The following is a 21097-nucleotide window of genomic DNA, read 5'->3' on the forward strand; positions in this document are numbered from 1 at the left end:
AATTGGTACTACCAAAGTACTTTCCAAGGAACTCATCTTGACAATACTGGGATACATATGTTGATGAAGGAACCCAAAAAGATGAGTGCTTAAAGTGACTATGGCCCATTTTGATACAGAAACGGATTTCATTTTATCTCATCTCATCATTACAACTTTATTAAATTTTTACATAAAATATAATAAATAATTTAATTTTTTAAAATTCTAAAACAATAATAATATTAAAAAAATAATATTCTAACAATATTTTATTCAATTTTCAACTTTCATCTAAAACCATCTTATCTCATCTCACTATCCATACCTTTTGGTACTACTAAATAACTAACGGATCATACTAATGCAATCCCATTGGACAACTTTGAACAAAAATTATTTTTTCTTCTCTCCCAATCATATTTGACCAACATTAATAAAAAGTCATTCATTTAAAGAAAATGCAAAATTTTGGGAAAAAAAAAAAAATGAAAACAGTAATTTTTGTTTAATGGTTGTCAAGTGGGAGCTAAATATCATTTTCCACAACTGATACACAGAAGGTAACATAACGTTAGTTCCGAGCTTGCATAAAATGCTAAAAGATACAAAGTATCCACAATTTTTCTTTTGCAGCTGGTTTGACATTAAAAGTATAAGAAATGAATTCACGACAGAAAATAATTCCTTTAGATGTAATAGTGTTTTCCCTTTAGACATATACATATGCAGTAAATATCCTCCAGCCATTCAACGACCCTTTCAATTTTAAGACACCTTGCCTATACATGAAATACATGGGAAAAAAGCAAATTACTTGGTCTTGCATCATTAAAATGATCACTTCCAATTAGCTCGTAGAAACACTCGCTGCAAGTACTTACATCAGCCTCTATCTCTTCTTGAAAAAATCAATGGTTGCAATGCAAGATTTTGAATATGGAGAATTTCAGTGGATGGGATGATTCACTTCCCGCATTCATAATCAAGCTGGATGATATTCCTCTAATCCAGAACCAGCCTGTTGTGTAATGATCTTAGTCATCATCATACAAGGATAAGAAAGCCCTCAGGAGTTGCAGGAAACACCAGGCACATCCAATCATTCCTTTTCAGCCTTGAGAGGTAACCATGGGAAACGATTTCTTGCTCCGACTTCCCGTCCAATCTGAGACGAACTTTCTCACAAAACTCGACGATGCTGTTTGCATCAGAAGAATTGACGCCTCTGCACAAGGTTATGATTATTTCTTTTGCACGAACAATCAGTTGAAAAAGTATGGAGACTCGAGAACATTTTGTAAGTCAAAGTTGCCTCTCTCTGGGAGGCTAGGAAAAGTCAGTGCTGGATATGATGTCTGGAAGCTCTCCAGCAACTGAGGACAATAGGAATCAAAAGTTACAACAATGTCAAAGAAACAAATGGGATATTTGTATTTACTTATATTTTCTCAAGAAAGAGAAATGATCATATAGTCTGAGGAACTCAATTACAATCAAATTGATCAATGATCCTGATGTTATATGTTGAAAGCTAAAGAGTGGAAACAATGTGTGTGGGTGTGTGTTGGTGTATATGTATATGCATTTCTGTATTTGGTGTATAATGTATTCTTTAAAATAGCTTTATATGAAGCACTTTCAAAATTACATTGATGCATAATTGAAGAAGCCAAGCATGAATTGCCTGCTTCAAGAAAAAGGCAAAGGGTGCCATCTTCCCAGAGGCATTCCCATTTAGTTGCGTAGGGAAGCACTGCAAACTTTTAAATGCAGTTTTATTTTTTCCTTTACAGAAGACATTTTCACGTTCTTTTTTTTTTAAGCAGCAGCATAAGAAGACGCTGTCGATGCCTCAGGAAATCATTCATCTTGGAATACCAAGCATTTTCCCCTAGGTAAAATTAAAACTTGGGCCTCTCTTTACTTGATACACTTAAAATTTTCAAAATTTACAAAGAACTTTCTACATATTGCCTGATTTAAGGCACTGCTGGAAGACGCCACTTTATACAACAGAGGTTCTAATTCATTCACAAAGGCAAGTTCTGTAATTTTTTTTTTTAAATCCGTCATAATTTTTTCCCCAACAAAGGAAATTCTCTTTTATTTTTTTCTTGGGCGGGGAGAGAGAGAGAGAGAGAGAGAGAGAGAGAGAGAGAGAGAGAGAGAGAGAGAGAGAGACAGGGGAGGACTTTATTTATAATGGCAAAAGAGTGACCCTTAACCTACTTCAAAACAAGTCCAAGAAAGCTCTCAATTGATGGCCTTTATTTAATGTAGGCAATGATATACTTACATTTTCAAGTATTGGCTTGCTATAAAGCTCCACAAATTTTTCTCTAAGTATCCGATTCATTTTTTCCACATCACATGCATGCGTCCAGAAGGAGTCATGAACTCCTGCAAAGAAGTTTATTCAACAATAAATGTCAAGAATTAAAAGTTCCATTTTAATATGAAGTTCAGCTCTCACACCATTACAAAAGGCATATAAAGCAAGATTAAAGTTTCATATATTTTAATGGTTGTTGTACTGTTTATACTTGAGTAGCCATCACTGAAGTTTATTTACTCATTTATTTTTACTTTTAGCATGAATTTCACTTTTACACACTATTTAAATGATAATAAGTATCAAAACCTTGCCGCACATACAAGACAGGTCAAATTTGAAGCAAGATTACAAAATTTCATTTATGGTACATATAGATTAGTAATCAATGTCTATGGCGATATAATGACTTAACTTAGGAGTAAAATACCCAATTGCAGTCAAAATTACGAGAATGTCACTGCCAACTGCTATTTAAAGTTCCAGGTTACTAATATGCTTGCAACAACACATAAACTACGACACAGAACCACCTGCTCTTCAAGAAAATAACAAAAAAATCAATAAAAATGACACTGCCAACTGCAGAACATGTACATCCATGGTTCTGCTTAGCCATATTCATTCTCAATCAACTTCCTAATCTTTCAACAATCTAAAAGAGTAGCACAAATTGCTTTGGAACCACATCCATTTATAAGATCAGATTTATAGATGGTTTTACTCAACATTAATGATATATTTGTTCCAGATTAACTTTTTTACTCCTAGTCCAAAGCCCTAGGTGAATAGTTCAAGCTTTCTATCAAACAGAGAATAGAGTGCAAAACCTGCAAAATGTAGACCAGAATCCCTGCAGGCAATAGCAGTCATCATCATGTGTGTACCGTCAAGTGAGTGGACAAAATTTGGCGGAAATGCAGTTCTTTGTTTTCTAGCATTTATCTGAAAATGAAATAATAGTTAAGTTTCCCAATGACTGCATTAAATGTCAAGGAAGCAAATGCTAAACTCAATATATTGTTGTAAGCGTACCGAGGTACCCTCCCGATGCAAAGCCAAAACCTGAAGAGACGTTCTTACCTGTAGCCCCATGACCAGATTAATTAGTAGAGTTCAAATTATGAATGGAGCAGATTACATACTTGGAGAATATTATTTTGAATCACATTTAGTTTTGCACCCTGCTAAGGGTTTCCACTTCCAGCAAAAGAATAAAAGGAAAAACCATGAACCTGTATTAAAAATGGGAATTGGGTTTCTTTTCCTTTTTTCAAATCTTTCCTGTTTTCTTTCAATCCAATGGCACATGATCATTTTTTTTACAAGTATAACGATTTTTTGGGATAAAAAGGCACATGATCATGTTAACGGTAAGACGCTAAGAATACAAGCCGTCTAAAATTATGCTCCACCTCAAACAGTGAGATCAACCATCTATTAAGTGTTTTGCTAAAAGAAAAGTGTTTTGTGTGTAAGGATACAAATAAGCTGTCACACTCACAAGATGCCGTTCACTTTTTCGGTAGGGTTGTACCACTGGAAGACCAAGAGGAGTGGTCCAACGCACAGGTTGATTTTCTGAAGAAATTACCTGCAGAAGTTTCATAATCCACCAATCAAAACTAAAAAAAAAGTTTCATATCCACCATAGGGCTGTCAATGTAATTTGATAATCCGAGTGTGCCAGTAATGCATATACCTTGGCACAATCACCAAGCCAACCCATTATGCCACGTGCAGCTTCAAATATCTCACCAAGGGCAGCCAATGTTACCTACCAAAAGATAAAATTAAAGTTGAATAGGAAAAACTAATGGTGTTTAAGAAAAACAAAGGAGCACGAGTATGGGATTCCAGGATCTAAGGGAAATAATATTGACATTGGTTTTATATAAATCTGCACTGTTATGTAAGACACTGATGGGTTCCAAATATTGTCATCCAAGAATTATATATTATCACATTCATGCAATTCTATATCGAAGCCTAATAATAGAAATATATTCTCCGAGAAGATTTTATTGATAATGAAATGAAAGTCTCACAAGTAGTTCCTGACCCTGAACATTAAAGCATAATTTTCATTTTGGGCCTACTATGTGTCTAATAGCAAGAACCTACTCTCCCATATTTAAGTGTCAGGTTGCTTAAGAAGGAAAAAAAAGGTAGCCTATTGCTTACTTTAGAAGCATAGCAAGCTGCAGTGAACAGCAGTCTGTCATCAGTAATGAGACCCTTCTCCTCTAATCTTTTTTTTATCTGCTCCCGTGCCCCAACATAAGTAACACCATATACTGAAGTCATCACTGTCTGCTTGACCAATTTCCGATCAACCTGAAAGCTTCAACGACCTTAAAACATGAGTTGGAAGGAAAATGTAAAAATTAAAAACAAAAGCAGAAACCATAATTGCTACAACCTGATCAATTAAGATCTTCGCTACTAAAGCTTGTGGATTTGTAGCTGGGTCCTTTTCGCTGTCCCTTTTCATGATATCATGAACCCTGACCAGCATTTACATGTAGAAGATAGGACAGTAAGAGTTTTACCAAAAGTGTGCAATTTTTCCCAAAAAGACGACAAAATATCGGGTAATTCTGAGAATGACACTAAAGGTATTTTTGAGAGCTGTGGGAGGTCTTGATCAACACAATATGCTTTTTTCTTGATCAGTGAAGAAGAATTTTCTTGATGAGATGAGTAGGCATAGCCCAACTCAATATACTAAAGCTGATTGTTAATATACCTCATTGCAATTTCTGAGTAAACATCAGCAGGTTTGTCTCCAGGGGTTAAGTTGACTGCCGCTGCTTCCAACTGAGAATACAAATTGACCGCAGGACACAAGTTAGCACATAAATGCATTTCAAATTAATCAGCAAATCAAAAGAAAATGCGTCTTAATAGTCAGATTTATAATACATGTGGACAAAGCAAACCTACACTGTCTCTTCCCAGCGCTGCATAGTGCTGTAAACCATTGCATGAACCATCCTAAAAAAATTTATCTTTGCATTAATAATATAATCCCAAAAAAACACTAAACAAAGAACCATTAAAGGAAAAAGTATAATTAAGAAAGGAAAAGAAATCATGGGAAAGTCATAAGGTAAATAACTATCAATAACACCCAAGGGCAAGGAGTTTTTTTTAAATCAACCTGAGGTAATTGGTAACTTCTACGTTTTGAAGAACAATGGAGAATAAGATACAGATATAAGAAAGAAGAATTTATCAATTAAAAACCAGTGGAAAAATGCACGATGTAATAGGTGCCACTATCACATGCAACATACAGGATGACTACATTGACAATATGTGATGACTTCTTTAAGAAATTACTAGGCCAACATTAGATCCAAATGGATCACCCAGTATATCTTTCATCGTGAAACATGCACAGGGATCTCACTGCAGTGGTATTCATAAAATAGTCTCACAATAGAGGTATGCTGTAAATGACTGTGAACTTCAAACTCCAATGACATCTGCTACAAAATAAACGGATCTCTTTGAACTAATAATTTCCATGTGTGTCAAATATTAGCACAAATATATAGGCTAAAGATATGTATATATCCTGGCTAGTTAGGGGAACAACGGGAAAATTGCAATTTTATTTTGCATTAAATTAATAGACACGAGGGATGAGTTAATTAACATTAATAAAGTTAGTATTGCTTATAAACAACAAATTACAGTAATATTTGTATTCCAAAAAAATCTGAACAAGTGAGATTGCTTATTTTTTCTCACTACTTCAAGGCTTCTGATGAAGCATTTACCTGATGAATTGGCAGGTGGGAGATGACAGTATGTGGTGACGAGCTTCTTAACGCTTCTGAGAGATTAATACAAGCAGCTAGGAACTGAAAAGGATCTTCAGCAGTTAACCACCACCGATTTCCATTAACAGGGTTGTCTGCTGATTCAAATATATCACTGAGATGATTCTCAACAAAAGATAGACGTCCATCATGTGACAGCTTCTCAACACCACCTGAATACAGGTTTGCTAAATGTATCTTCAGCCAGTGTAAGCCAGACTTCCCTAAAGGCCGCCCTTCAGCAAACTCAAGCATTCCTCGACAGAGATCGGAACTCAAATGATTCAAATGTGGATGCATTGGGTATGCTCGGCCACGGAAATCCACATTGTGGGGATAGTAAAAGCCCTCTTCATCTCTCATTTTCCGAGCCACCTATTTCAATAAGAACAGCATATTGGTCAATATTAAGAGTCATGAGAGGAAAAGCATATTCGTGAACACAATTGTCAGCCAAGTCTAGACAAAACTATATAAAAAAATTACACACAAAGGCCTTTTTTCCTTTTTGGGTGGCACCATATGCAAGATCAAGAGTTTAATAGGTTAGCAAGTAAATCCATGGACTTATCAATGTTTCCAAAGAATTCCACAAGTTCATTTATTAAGCTCAGATGTAAGAAATGGAGCTCTTACAGAAAGTTTAAGTTCAGTGTCACATCGTTGAGAATGCCTCTCTAAATTAATCTTCTTTGCCTTTCTCACACTCCACTTCCATTCCTGAATTTCTGATAAATCCTCTGTGGGTGGTTTCTCAGGTACAGGAACCTACAATCACATTGGGAATGAAATATCATGGATCATTCAATCAAGCCGGTTCTTATAAGAATATGCAATAATGCGAGAAATGGGAGCCATCATTTGGAGGGTTCTGAAACCCTGCACCAGCTCAAACTACAATAGGACTAAATGCATTCAGAGTTGAAAATAATGAAATTCACATCTACACAACCAACCATAAAAAACACATGCCTAGTTTACAAACTGAAAATAAGGAAAGCTTTAGTCCTAAAAAAAATTGTACATGTTGTGATATGGCTAGGGCCCTGTGAACATTGATTTGTCACATTCTAGGCATTGGTTGAGTGATGCCCCTACAGTTGGAGTTAATGGCGGTTGGAGAGGTAAACCAGGAGGAAACTTGGGCGTAGACATGATGGACGATGGCTCCATTGTGCTTAATGTGAAGTACGTGGAACTAACCAATTTCAAAAACTGAGAGAGGACATTATTAGAGCTAAAAACCTCTATCCTCAAATCTCTGTATAAGTGGTCAACTGTCCATAGCAATACTAGCTTTTCTTCTTTTGTATTTTGAATTCTTGTTCCCATTCCACTCCTTAACTAGGCATTCTCTTATGTATACTTTCAGCATATGGGTTGTGATATTTAAATAAAACTCAGATGACATTACTTTAAAAAAAAAAAAAAGCAAATTGAAAAAATAAAGGAAAGCTTAATTTCTCAAATATACAGCCAGAAAACCAAAAAGTTGAAGGCAAAAACTGTGAGTGAACCAGATTCATAGAGGAAACTTTCCAAGAATGAAGGAAACTAAAATCATTAAATTCATGCAACAATTCTTTTTTGGAGCGGAAAAAAACAAAGAATCACCTAGCTAGTACAGATTGCTAACAGAAATTCAATGCAGGCAGAAATTTGCTGCTGAAGACACTTTGCACTCTTCTCTCTCCGCTCAATCCAAGTTTGGTAGGCAAAAACAATGGGGGTTTTGGTAGTTAATAACATTAGCTCCAACAACAAATTCATATATAAAAAAGAGTATTCAACGAAAACTTTAACCCCGTATTGGCTACATGGGAAAAAACAAATGCTGTCATGTAATGGTATGCTAATTCCAACTGATACAAATAATGACTTTCAGGAGTCTGGAGGGGAAATCTATGCCTAGATGCAATCAATCTATGCCTTGCTGCAACTTGGTTGCACCTCATTTTAAGGCATGCTTTGAAAACACTTTCTCCAACCATGCACACAATATAGTTAATGCAGAATTTGATATGTTCAAAAAGAAAAAGAAGAAAAAAAGAGAGGCAAATGATAGACTTCATTAGGTGCTCACATCTTCACGATCAATCAAGCCAGCAATATTGCCTCCTCTATCCCAAATGCACTCCACTATGCTGAGTACTCTTCTATTTATTCTCCATTTGGTGTTACCAAGCATATCCAGAGCCTGAACATTAAGAACAGAATAAGAACTCTTTGAGATGGTTGAAAAAGTACAAACAAGTGAATCCATACTGTGACCAAGCACAAGGAAAGAATAAGTGCTGCATTTAGAAACTAACACAAGGTGTTGGACACAGCACTCAGAAAAACCATGCAGAGTAAGACAGTGATGAATATGGTTAGAAACAAATTTGTTAAGATAAAAGGGAAAGCAGATAATTCAGCACTTCTCACAGGTAAAAGTACCACACTTGTTCAATGTTCGCATCTACAAACATGACCTTTGCATTTTCAAGGCTAAGTTTAATGTGAAGCTTCAACAATCAAAGGGAAGAAACAAAAATACGGATCTGATATAAGAACAAAAAAAGAAAATATTAACCAAACAACTAACCACCAATTCTGTACCTCAAAAACCTTTTGCATCTGTTTTGCAGGAACATCCTTAATTGCATCCTGCTGCTTTCTAGACCCATGAGTACGCATGATATAGGAAGGTAGGAACAAGTGCCCACCCTTGTCATACCTGGAGGGAGTTTCAAAAGATTTTTAAAATAAGAATCTGAAAAAAAAATATTAATGCAGTTGGCTACGGCCACTTTTCCTTTACATTCCAAGTCAGTTATTATATTCTAAGAACAAAAACTTGACGTTTCGAATAATAGATGCTTGGAAAAGATGAGAACTAAGCAACAACAGGCCTCTCTAGATAAAATCCCAACATTAATGCCACTTTTCTATCTATATCATACCCTTTCCATTTTTTTGGAGGCACCAACATGGGCACATAAGGAATCAACATATGCTTAACCTGCATAGAAAGTTACACCAAAAAATAATTAAGTAGCAGGAGTTAAAAGTATCAAGATATCTATAATTCACATTGCATAGTTGCAATCTATATAGACTTATCAATCCAATAATTCGATAATATGCAACCCAAATGGGTAAGATTACGATTAGATATAGCATTTTTGTTTACTATGTAGAACCAAAGAACTCACAATACATTTAATTGACTTTATAATCACATTAATTTAGAGTGCACCAAAGAGGTAGTATCAACGCAATATTGTGACTCACAGTTTTATCAAGCCCCATAAGGACTAGAGGATCGCATTCTATAACTCCATAATTCTTCACAAATTTTTGCCTACAAGGACCAAGGAATGATTCAGAACTACAATTGTGTACACATGCATACATAAATAAACATGGATATTGACAAAGAGTCATCAATCCAGGCAAATACATAGCTGAGAAATGGCCAAACGATTGACTGTATAAGGTGATCAAATTGAGAGGCATTTGCTCCAGTCCTACAAGGCAATTCACTGATAAATGCTCACCGTGGGTTCTTTATTATAGCTTTATATTTGTGCCTGAAAGCAGGTCGAATGTCAGGAGGTCCATCTGCTGACTGGTTAAGAGGAGGTTGTACATAAGCCGATCCAGTTAATAATTCTATTAATAGACACCCCAGCTGCAAAATTGCACTTGGTTAATATTAGTTTCTGAATCTGCAAAATAATCAAAACTAACTAGTAAAACTTGGTAAGTTAGCCAAGAGCAGCAAACCTTAGCCTGTGTATCTCGACTCCAGGGCTTAATTTCTTCTTTCTTCAACAGCTTTTGCACCTCCTTCAGTCTTCTCTTTCTAACTAAACAATTTACATGTTTCATAAGTATTTCCTTCTCCTTTTGCAGACCCTCTTCGGTACCAGCTACAATGTTCTTGCTCCGGTAATTCTTAGTTTTCTCCAAGAAACTATGAATTCTAACCTGAAAGAATAACAACATAACAATGTCAGAAAGATTATATGATATCTCTAACTTACTTAAACCCCTTTTTACAAGTAATAGCATAAACAAAATAGGGCCAAACCCCAATGCACGAGTGCTATTCAAGAGAAGGCACCTGACAAAATAAAATAAAAACAAAGAAGAAATAAAGCTAGCTTAGTAGTTAATAAGTCCAAGAAATCGAGCAAAATGGGTAAGGATAAACTACTATTAGCATGGGAGACAGTAAATCACCTATCCAAACGCAATTTGGTAGATCCTACACTTTTCTTAAAGATTGAACTTATCCAGGCTTAAAGTTCCACTACCATGAACATTATATCCAGACAATTCAATAGCATCTAAAATTATCTGGTTTTTTTTTTTTTTTCATCGTAACTAGATAACAATCTGATTTATAGGCATTGTTCAAAAACTATGCAAACAACCATTAGGCATACCAACTAGATTAACTCAACTAAAAGACCAAAGGCTACAAGAAATAAGAACTTTATTGCCCACCTCTTGCTCTATAGCCATACCAATCTGCACCGCAGCCTGAACAACCTGAACAAACCCCTCCTGAGCTCCCGCCATAAACAATCCCATCATCTTATGCATAACAATAACCGCCATTTTATCAGCGGGCAACGCATCGATGTGAGGCGCAAACGCGGCCTTCTGCTTGTCCGTCCGTTGCATCTTCTGCTCCCTCTCTATCGCATCCCTAAATGGCTCAAACCACCCCAAAAACAATGCCTTCACATAAGGCAAGTTGGGAGCCAACTTCTTCTCACACATCTCTCTTTCTAATTCCCTATACTCCTCCACCATTCTCTCCCACGCCTCAGTCTCCGCCTTAATCTGCCTCCTCCTCAACAAATTATACTTACTCTTATCCATTTCTTTGAACTCCAATTTCACTTCTTGATCGGTCCTTTTGTACAAACCCTTCAAGAACAGTGACGCAATCCAAGGTGGGTCTTGGATGAAGATTCTTGGACACGATTCCAAGGGCGTAATTTGTCCAATTTCGTTTATGGGCATGAGAGAATTCATGGAATTCTCGAGGTTTTCAACGAGATTGTCCTGGACTGAGTCTGATAAGGGAAGGAGCTGAATTGGGTTTGAAGGGGATTTGAGGTTGAGTGGGAAAGGAGTGGGAGAGAGTGAAGGTTTGAAGAAAGTATTGGAGTTCGAGCTGAAGAGAAAGTAAAGGTTTTTGCGGGACTTGGTGCTGATTTTGGGGGGTCTTCTCCAAGTGGTGGGGTGAATTTGAGCTCGAGGGCTTGGATAGAAGGATGCTGCAAGGGTCATTTTGGTGGAGATAAGTAATTCATAGAGGATTTGAGCGAAGAGAGGGAAGAGAAACTAAAGGTTTTTGCGGCTCACCGTGACAGTGAAGAAGAAGGAGATGATGACAATGAAACCTCCCTAAAACCTTGGCCTTGGCCTTTCTGAAGATATTTCTTGCACTGAAATGTTTTCTAAAAAAACACAATTAATAAATGAATCTCGTTTTTTATTTTTTATTTTTTATTTTTTATTTTATTGGGTCGCAGGAGAAATGATTTTCTTTTTAAATGCTATTAAAGATTTATTCTGGGAATTAATTTTTAGATTCTTATTTTTTTTACAAAAAAAAAAAAAAAAATTCTTATTTTTTTTACAAAAAAAAAAAAAAAAAAATCTTGAATATTCATAATTTGTACATTTCATCCCATATTTCTTATTTATTCCTAATGCCCGGGTCATCGATAAAAATTTAAAATCTGATTCAGTAGTTCACTTTTCAATTATTATTTATATTTAAAATTTTAAAAACGATTGAAATTAAGAATGTTTTTGAGAGAGTTATGGGCCAAAAATGTTTTGCAACATTAAATGGGCCAACTTGGGCTTGCGAGTTATTCGAAACGCGGGCCTAACCGGGTTTAAAGCACTCTGCGTTCCTTCGAGCAGGACATGGATCACTTTAGATACCAACCGTGCATGTGTGTGTATATAATTTTTATTTTAAAAAATAAAAAAAGTTATAATATTATTAAAAAATACTTACTTAATCATTAAGTAAAAAATAATAATAAAAAACTCACAACAGTAAAAACTAGCGATATAAATTAGCAGTAAGAGTAATATTTTTCATATATATATATTAGTAGTGTAACCGGTTTGGCTCGGTCTGATTTTAGATATATTTTAGAATCGAACTGGTTTATTCTAATTTTGAGATTAGAAAAATCGATGTCGCATCGATTACACCCCTAAACTGATATTTCTGATCTTCCCGGTTCTGGTCCGGTTCGATCCCCTTTTTCCAGTTTTCTCGATATATTATATATATATATATATTATAGTATTATAATATATATTGATATAATATTAGTATAACTATTGATACAATAGACTATAGTGATAATATATAGTTATTTATATAGCATTTTAAAATTTAATATTATATTAATTAGTAATTTATCATATAATACAAAATTATTTTATCTATAATTATATATATTATATATAAAATATATATGTAATATAAAAAATATTTTATACAATATAAAAAATTAAAATGTATATATGAACCGATCTGGTCATGTTCGATCAAATGTTAGAAAAAGAAAATTCGGAACCGGATCAATTTTGATCGTTTTGAGAAAAATGAAACGGGTACCAAATCGAACTGGACCAAACCCACCATTTCAGTTCGGTCCAATCCGGTTTACCGGTTCACCGATTTTTTTTCACCCCTAATATATATATATATATATATAATAAATGATATTATATTATTATATATATATATATTAAATGATATTTATAGTTTTAGGATGTGTAAATTTTGTACATTTCTTTTGAAAAAAATGGAGTGAATAGGGGTATAAAAAAAATCAAAAAACTAATTGAACCAGACTGGATAGGACCGAACCGGTAGATTTGGTCCGGTTTGTAAGCGGTCCAGTGCGATACCAATTCTTAAGAATCGAAACTGATCCTAAACCAGTGGCTACCCGTTTTCATATTTTAAAAATTGGTCTAAACCGAACCAAATCAGTATATATATTTATAATTTTTGATATTATATATCATTTTTGATATTATATATATTATATGTTAAATTGATAATTAATATAACATGAAATTATAATCTTATTATTCAAGTCTATTAATCTTATAACATAAAATTAATCTTATAATTTTTAATATAACATTTGATATGACATATAAATTTTAGTTTTAAACATAAACCTTAATATTAAGTTATTAATTTAAACTTACTTTTGATATATATATATATATATATATACACACACACACACACATATCAAGGATAAAAACATTTTTGGAATAATTAATTATTTTCTTTTTGTAAATATACTTTTACACATTTGATCACATATACTCATATAAAAAATCTGTAAAAATGAAAAAATAAACCAGATTGGATTGAAACTCGAAAAATCGAAAGTTCTTGGTTTTTGTAGTAAATTAATCGATTCTGTATCACCGGACCGGTTATACCCTTAAGAGTGAATAAATCTGAAGCCAACATAAAAAAATAATTTTTTAATTATAGACTCTATTTTTTTTTCAATATGCGAGAATTGTACACTCCGAGACCGTATTTAGCATTACCATATCATGTATATATACATTGAAAAAAAAATTCAAAAAATATTTATAACTCTTTTCTTTTACGTATAACTTAACACATTATTGAATTGAATCTCATAATAATAAAAAATCTTAATGGTTTAATTTTTATAACTATAATATTTATCACATAAATTAATGATACGTTGACACACAATAGACTTACTAGTGAGAAACTAATTTGTATATACCCTTATGACCATGAAAAATGTTCAATATAGTCACCTAGCGTAACCGCTGGGAAGTCGGCTGCCAATGTGGAAAAATAAAAATAGTGTGTTTCATAATGCTTGAATCGTTCCACAACGATGACCTCCCTCCCTTTGTCTTCCCACAGACGAACACAAAATCCTTCGAAGCCTCCCTCCCACAAGGCCACAACTAGTCTCTTGACCTTGAACACAAAGCAAAAGGGATTTTTGATTTCTTTTCAAAATGAAATCATTTGCCGCAGAAGTTCAGTCTCAGTCGCATACATTTCAAACTTTAGGTTTATTGCTGAGGTGCCTTTACTTTATCACCTTTCATACATTCAAAGCAACAAAAAAAAAAAAAAAAAAAATGAATGAACATTCCTTTAAGACCCAAAACTTTAGTGAGAGATCAACGACGCTTGGTCTTAAAGACGAGGAAAAAAAAAAGTGTCGTATTATTGGAAGCAGACCATTAATGGCGATTAGAGAAATTCTAGCTTTAGCATCCTTCACGGGCTGGATCTCTCAATTCAAATTCAACACCAACATTATGGGATATCCATTAAAATAAACAAACAAAGTATCCTCCACTATAGTCAATGAGCCCAGAATCCAAATTTTTTAACCAAAAGATTGGATTTTTATGAGGGAAAGATCTCACAGACTCCCAAAACACATTTCCATTAGATACTTTGGATAGGACCTAGGAAAATGAATGGAAATAAGAAATTCTAAGACCCTAGAATATCCAGTCTTGAGCCCAAAGACAGAAAAAACAAATCAACAAAGAAAACATGCCTGGAGTTGTTAAGTGTCTAGGGTTTGGACCCTTGAAATACGATTGATGTTTGAAGTGGGTAATACGTTGTTTGCCCAAACAAGATAATCAAAGAGAGCTATATCCCAATTTGGCTGCCTCTTCAATTTTCTCACATTTTCTCAAGAAAAAAAGAAAAAAGAAAAGAAAGAGATGAGGCAAAAAAAAAAAAAAAAAAAAAAAAAAACCTAAAAGGTAGAATTGGAAGAAAAAAGAGATAGAGAAAGAGAGAGATTTTAAAGGCAAATGAAACATTCGAAATGTGGTCTTCTTGCCGAAGAAGACTCACCCACTAACTAAAGAAGTTTTGCTCTTATTTTTCTTTCTTTACTTATTTTTCAATTTTTTTATTCCAGCAATCGGTTACCCCCCGCTTGTACCCAATAGAACTATATAACCATTAACCAAATCCCACCCATCATATTTTATATTCATGAGCTTTTAATTTAGTGCCAAAGAGATTGACCGTTTTCAATAGCCGATACCTGCCGTCAACATGGTTGTCCGAAATTCCGATCGACTAAAAGGCTGGCCAGTGAGTTTTGAAGTGGTTGAGGATGGTGTTAAAACTTAATAAAAGTAATGAAATTGTATGAGAAGTAACAATATTCAGGATGCTTCAAAAACTGCAGCTTCTTCATGCAAATACACACTCCTTTCTCATGATCACAAGCAACAATATTTGAAGACCCTAATGGATAACTTGTAAACGTGACTTTTACTTCTTCTTGAGGGAAAACAATACATATATGCACTATCCATATATATGTGTTTTGCTATGCATTAGAGCACTGATTTTTGCTTCAAAAGCCAATGCATCTTCAAAATTTGAAAAAATATAGATAAAATGATCTATATTAGATTCTTCAAAAAGTAAAGTTTGAATTATAAGTTACAGTAATTTTAAGTATATCTTCAAATTTGAAGATTTACTCTTCATCTTCAAAAATAATATTTTATTGTAAAAATTACCACAACTGTTTTGCTTTTCAGTTTTCATTTTCCATGGTTTTCATTTCTCCTTAACTCCCTTTCACTTTTATTTTTGTGTTCAGTTTTGAAATATGTGAAGGAAGAAATATTATTATTAATTAACATATAGTTAGTGTAATTATAAAATATAAAAAAAATTAAAAATATTATTATTTAAAAAGTAATATTATATTATTATTTTGACTAATCCAATGTGAGGTTATAGCTAGAGAGATTTTGTATTTATGATAAATATGTATTTTTCATCAAATTTTAAAGATGGCTTTGATGAAACCAATACTAATGCTCTCAACCACTATTCACCTCCACATCCCACACCTAAAATTTTTATTTTATTTTTTCATAAGGTGTGGGGTGTATGCAGTGAATAGTGGCTGATGAGAATAATTATTATATATATATATAAATGAGGAATGCTACTCATCATCCCACACCACACGCTTTATATATTTTAAAATTATTTTATATTTTATTTTATTCTTGTTGAACTAATTGAGTTGTTCTACTTATCATTCATACATCACATACTTGTTATAAGAAAAATGAAAAGTAAAATAAAATAGGTAAGGTGTATGATGATGATAAGTAGAATATTTCTATATATATATATATATATATAGAAAAGCCACAAAAGAAAAGAATCTTTCGTACCCAACTTGCTGGCCTTTTTATTTGAAAAATGATAAATACATAATACTTTTCACAATATATTTCACAATCATATTTTAAAATGAGGGGTATTATTGTAAAATATTATATAAAAGTAACATCACTTTACAAAAATATCCTCATTTTACATTATATATTGTGAAAAGTGTTGTGTGTATCATTATTTTTTTTTTTCATTTTCATAACCTTATCCAGAGTCAATTCTCAAAAACTCAATAAAGAGATCACTTTTTAGGATGTCAAAAGTCAACTCTCAATATCTCAACGTACGAGTGAGTGAATGGCAAGATCGATCGGTTTGTGTGGAGGGTAAATTTCATAGTCATGAGGGTGACGATCGAAACTTTCCAGCTAACATGCAATTAATATGCATGCATGCATGGTAGCAATTAAGTTGGACATCCATCCATGTTGGCCTCATATCGAGGAACAGTCATAACTCATAAGATCGCTAGGGTTGGGCTCTGAATCAGACGGAGTTGGAGTACCCACCTCCGACCTCTGACTCCGACTGGGTTGGAGGTCAAAACAACCTTCGACTCCGACTCCGACTCCGACTTCGATCGGAGTATCGCAATAAATTTAAATTTACAACACCAAAATATTGAATAATGTTATAGATTTCATTCAAATGTGAAATAACCACAATGGCCAATGTTTTGCATTAGTCTTGGACAGTTTATGCATTTGAGTCTATCACTCGATAGTGATTTCTAATTTTCCTGCATGAAGTTTTAACTTTTATCGATCAGATGCATTATATTTTCTTTAATCATTTAACTATAGATTTCTAAACCATCAACCAAGACTTCAAGTGATATTATGAACTCACCTTCACCTCTTACTTTGACGAGTTTTGCATGATGGTAATCATCCCACGGTGCGTCAGTCTCAGACTCTCAGTCATCCACAATTAGTCTGGAGTTTACAGCTAGGTCTACAAAATCATATAAATTATAAATTAAATAATGAAAACATTAAATTATGTAAATAATAATTTAAAATCTTAAAGTTACCTGATTCAAGCCTATAGCTTTTTGCATCAACAGTATCTACTCCAACGGGCGTTGAACTTAACCAGTTTTGTGTGCAAACGAGGGCCTCGATGGTGGTCGAAGACAATAAACTCCGATAAACATCCAAGACACGACATCCGGTGCTAAACTCCAACTCAGAGGCAACCGCAACCGTAGTGATAGGAATGATTAGTACATTCCTGGCTATTCAGGAAATGATTGGAAACTTGTCAGAATTCACCTCCTACTAAGTTAATATCTGGAATGTATCATTAGGTGCCTCAACATTTTTCAGAAAGTAACGCTCAACCTCAGACTTACACTGCATAATATTTCTCGATGCACAGTTTTGATTATATCATCGTAACTGCAATAAATTTGAACTTTGTGCATGCATGTCATCTCAGGATAATGTCGAGCCGGTCGGGTGAGAAGAGCTACCACATTCAGTTGAAAATTGACCACTGCTGCTATAATGGCTATATAGTCATCAATATCGTATTTAAGCGATTTAATAAACTTTTTAACATCCTCATCACCGAGGACGTTCCTAATCCAATTTTCTACAATCGCCAACTTATATCAGGGGTTAAGGATCGTAGTCATAAATAATAATCTATTTATCTTATCCACATCTCCTCAATATTTATTATATTTGATTTTTATCCTCATAGTCATTAAATGCAACAAGCCCACACTGTCAGCACAACTCTTTTACAAGTGGTCATAAAGCCCCGATAGCTCATCGAAGTACATGTTCATAGTAGGATATTTTGTCCTAGATATATGTATAGTTATGTCATAAATAAGTTCAAAAATTGAACAAAATACCTGACATTGGCCCAATCAACTGTGTCCGGTGTACCGAGCCATTTCTCCATCAACTGACTCTAGCAAAATATATCTCATGCCCCCATCCTCGACCTCCATCCTCTCAAATGTTGTTTGGTACTTATGTGCTACATCCAACATAATGTATATAGAATTCTATCGAGTCGGAACGTCCAGTTGCAACATACTGGAATATGGGATCTCAAGATGTTCAGCTATTGCCTTAAACTGGTGGAGCTGTTGGGGGAAGCCCTCACATATCTCATTAGGTTTCAGAATTTAATAATGGATTCATCAACCTCCTTGAACTAAAGCTATGAGGTTGATGATATGGGCACAACATCGAACATGAATAAATTGGTTCTCACGAATGATATCCTTCTTTACCGTCGTTTTCCATTTGAACTAATCAATGACAGTGTCATTCGCACTGGCATTGTCAACCGTGATACAAAGTACTTTTTTGATCCCTCAATCGTTTATACAGTCATCCATCTCCTTGCCAATGGATAAATCCTTATTATCAACAATTTCTTTGAACCTGATAATCCACTTTTACAACGTCCACTCACTATCAATTAAGCGGGTTGTGATACACATGTAGCCCACATTTAGTATAGAGGTCAATGTATTAGTGGTTAATGACACTCTTTGCCCAGTGGCAATAAACATTTCCTTCATCGCTGCTTCTCCTTGGCATGTCTCTTCAAACAGTCGCGCATCACAGTAAACCATGAAGGCATTGTAAATCGTGACTTTAAAGTGTGCACAAATTTGTGGAAGCCTGCCTAGTCAACCACGGTAAAAGGCATCTAATCAATGATGATCATCTCTGCAAGAACATCTATCAACATCTTCTCACTGTATTGAGGGATTGATAGCTTTTTAATCTACATGTCATCAGTGGCCGTAGAAGTCTCGTAACTTAGTTTCGTCTTATCAGTTGCTACCAGCCTTTTGTGTATCTTATATCGCTAACAACCCATAAGATGTGCTATTAATACTGACATGCCTTGCTTCTTCGAATGACAACCGCATAGTTACCCACAATAATGACATTGAGCCTGCGGGTTCTCACGATCACAAGAAACTTTAGTGAAATATTCTCATGTCCACGACCTTTTTTTACTAGGTCATACTGGTGGATCGACCTCAACATTCATCAATCCTTCTATTCATTAAGCATATCTACATCTTCTAGATTTTTTGGGACTCGACTACTTGCACAAGGGTAGCTGCTCTAGATGGGGGTCTATGGCCTGAAATACCAGTTGGTTACGTCAATGGCTGTGTGTCATTCTCTTGTAGAGATTCGTGGTGAGAATGAGATGGTGTAGTATCCATAATTTTAGCAAATAATTTGAAACAATTAAGAAATAACCGTCATTTTAAATGTCATGATGGTTATCTACAAATTTAAAGCACATTGAAAATAAAAAAAAAACATGTGTCTAGTCGTGTTTGTGGTTTTAAAAATAAATAAAATATAAAAAAAAATGAACTTCCACTCGAGCCACACTCTAGCCAAGGCTCAAGCGAACAATTTGTGTGATGTTCGCTCGAGCCAAACTCGAGTGAAGACTCGAGCTCACATATCTGTGTGATGTTCGCTTGAACTACACTCGAGTGAAGGCTCGAGTGAACTTTTTGTGTGATATTCGCTCGAGCCACACTTAAGCGAAGGCTTTATTGAACAATCTGTGTGATGTTCGCTCGAGCCAAACTCGAGCGTCACTCGAGCGAACCTCACCTGGAACAAAATATCCAATTTTTACAAAATCTAAATCCCTTAATTCTTAAATTTAATAGCCTAAAAATCAAAATTATTAAAATAAAAACAAAAAAAAAAAAAATTGAAATGAACAACAAATCATACACATTTCACAAAGGGAGTCACAAATCACATTTTACAATTACACGGAGGAACAACAAATCTATTGGAGGAGAAAGTTAGAAATCATTCTTATAATTACTCCGGTGAAGTCAGAGTCGCAGACAGCGGCTGAAGGTGACAGCAGACAGAGTTCGGAGGTAAACTTCCTCATGTGAAAGCTAATGACTTGCTGTGTGCAGTGTGCGAAAGCTAAAACTTGAAAGTGAGGGAGGAAGAAGGGGGTCCTGCGTTTTGGACCCTATTCCTTCATGAAATGATGAAGTGGAATGATATCGTTTTATTCATGTGTTTTTTAAACAGTCGGAGTTCATAGCCCGCATGGGCTTCGACTTTGACTCCGACTCCGAGTACTAAAGTCGGAGGGAACTTCGACTCGGACAGAGTGTGAAGTTTTTGCCCACCCCTAAAGATCAGTACTTGGTGTTTGGTATAAATGGTGTGTGTCTGTGTATTTTTAATTAGGTCTAAACTCCTAACCTTCATTTAAAGACTATTTGTAAATGTTTGTCTAATTAATTCCCAAGAGATCGTGCTTAAGTTGCATCATCAATTGAGGTACTGAAAGATTTATTAATAAAATTAGAGTAACTTGTTTTAGAAAAACAGAAAAAGAAAAAGAAAAAAAAAACACTCTTTAGAAGTAGATCAGTTTGGTAACGAAGGCTGGAATTGGTTAAAAAGTTATTTACTATTTGATAAATATGTACTTGAAGTATTTTTAAAGCTACCTACGATGATTTTTTTTAAAATGTAACCTTATTTGCAGGAACTTTTCAAATAAAAAAAAAAACTTTAATTTGGTTGTTTTAAAAAGAATGGATCTCTAGGGTTTTTAAGTGCTTAAAGCACTTCTAATAAATAAAAAATTCTATTATTTGGTTGATATTGACATAATTTGATTTAGAATATA

At 34.4% G+C, this 21097-nt stretch overlaps 1 protein-coding gene across 1 annotated transcript; it reads right to left on the reverse strand.

Annotated features, from left to right (window-relative positions):
• Positions 1 to 646: 646 nt before the first annotated feature.
• On the reverse strand, positions 647 to 11596 carry LOC121242879 (DNA-directed RNA polymerase 3, chloroplastic). The gene is made up of 19 exons (XM_041140877.1): positions 10642 to 11596; positions 9916 to 10119; positions 9687 to 9820; positions 9421 to 9490; positions 9090 to 9148; positions 8746 to 8863; positions 8228 to 8341; positions 6781 to 6912; positions 6103 to 6519; positions 5261 to 5311; positions 5064 to 5134; positions 4737 to 4821; positions 4499 to 4651; positions 4017 to 4091; positions 3819 to 3908; positions 3350 to 3397; positions 3145 to 3259; positions 2279 to 2382; positions 647 to 1355 (listed from the first exon to the last, which is right to left on the reverse strand). Exons 1-19 carry the CDS (start codon positions 11434 to 11436, stop codon positions 1245 to 1247), a joined length of 2946 nt encoding a protein of 981 aa, XP_040996811.1. The 5' UTR covers positions 11437 to 11596; the 3' UTR covers positions 647 to 1244.
• Positions 11597 to 21097: the final 9501 nt, after the last annotated feature.

Source organism: Juglans microcarpa x Juglans regia, chromosome 8D, assembly GCF_004785595.1.
Source record: "Juglans microcarpa x Juglans regia isolate MS1-56 chromosome 8D, Jm3101_v1.0, whole genome shotgun sequence".
NCBI lineage: Eukaryota > Viridiplantae > Streptophyta > Magnoliopsida > Fagales > Juglandaceae > Juglans > Juglans microcarpa x Juglans regia.

Coding starts and splice junctions, on each gene's coding strand:
- LOC121242879 (XM_041140877.1), bottom strand. CDS start 11,436: ATGACCCTTGCAGCATCCTTCTATCCAAGCCCTCGAGCTCAAATTCAC. Junction 6,913..8,227: donor GCTTGATTGATCGTGAAGAT/GTGAGCACCTAA, acceptor ATGTGATTGTAG/GTTCCTGTACCTGAGAAACC. Junction 2,383..3,144: donor TTCTGGTCTACATTTTGCAG/GTTTTGCACTCT, acceptor ACTTCTTTGCAG/GAGTTCATGACTCCTTCTGG.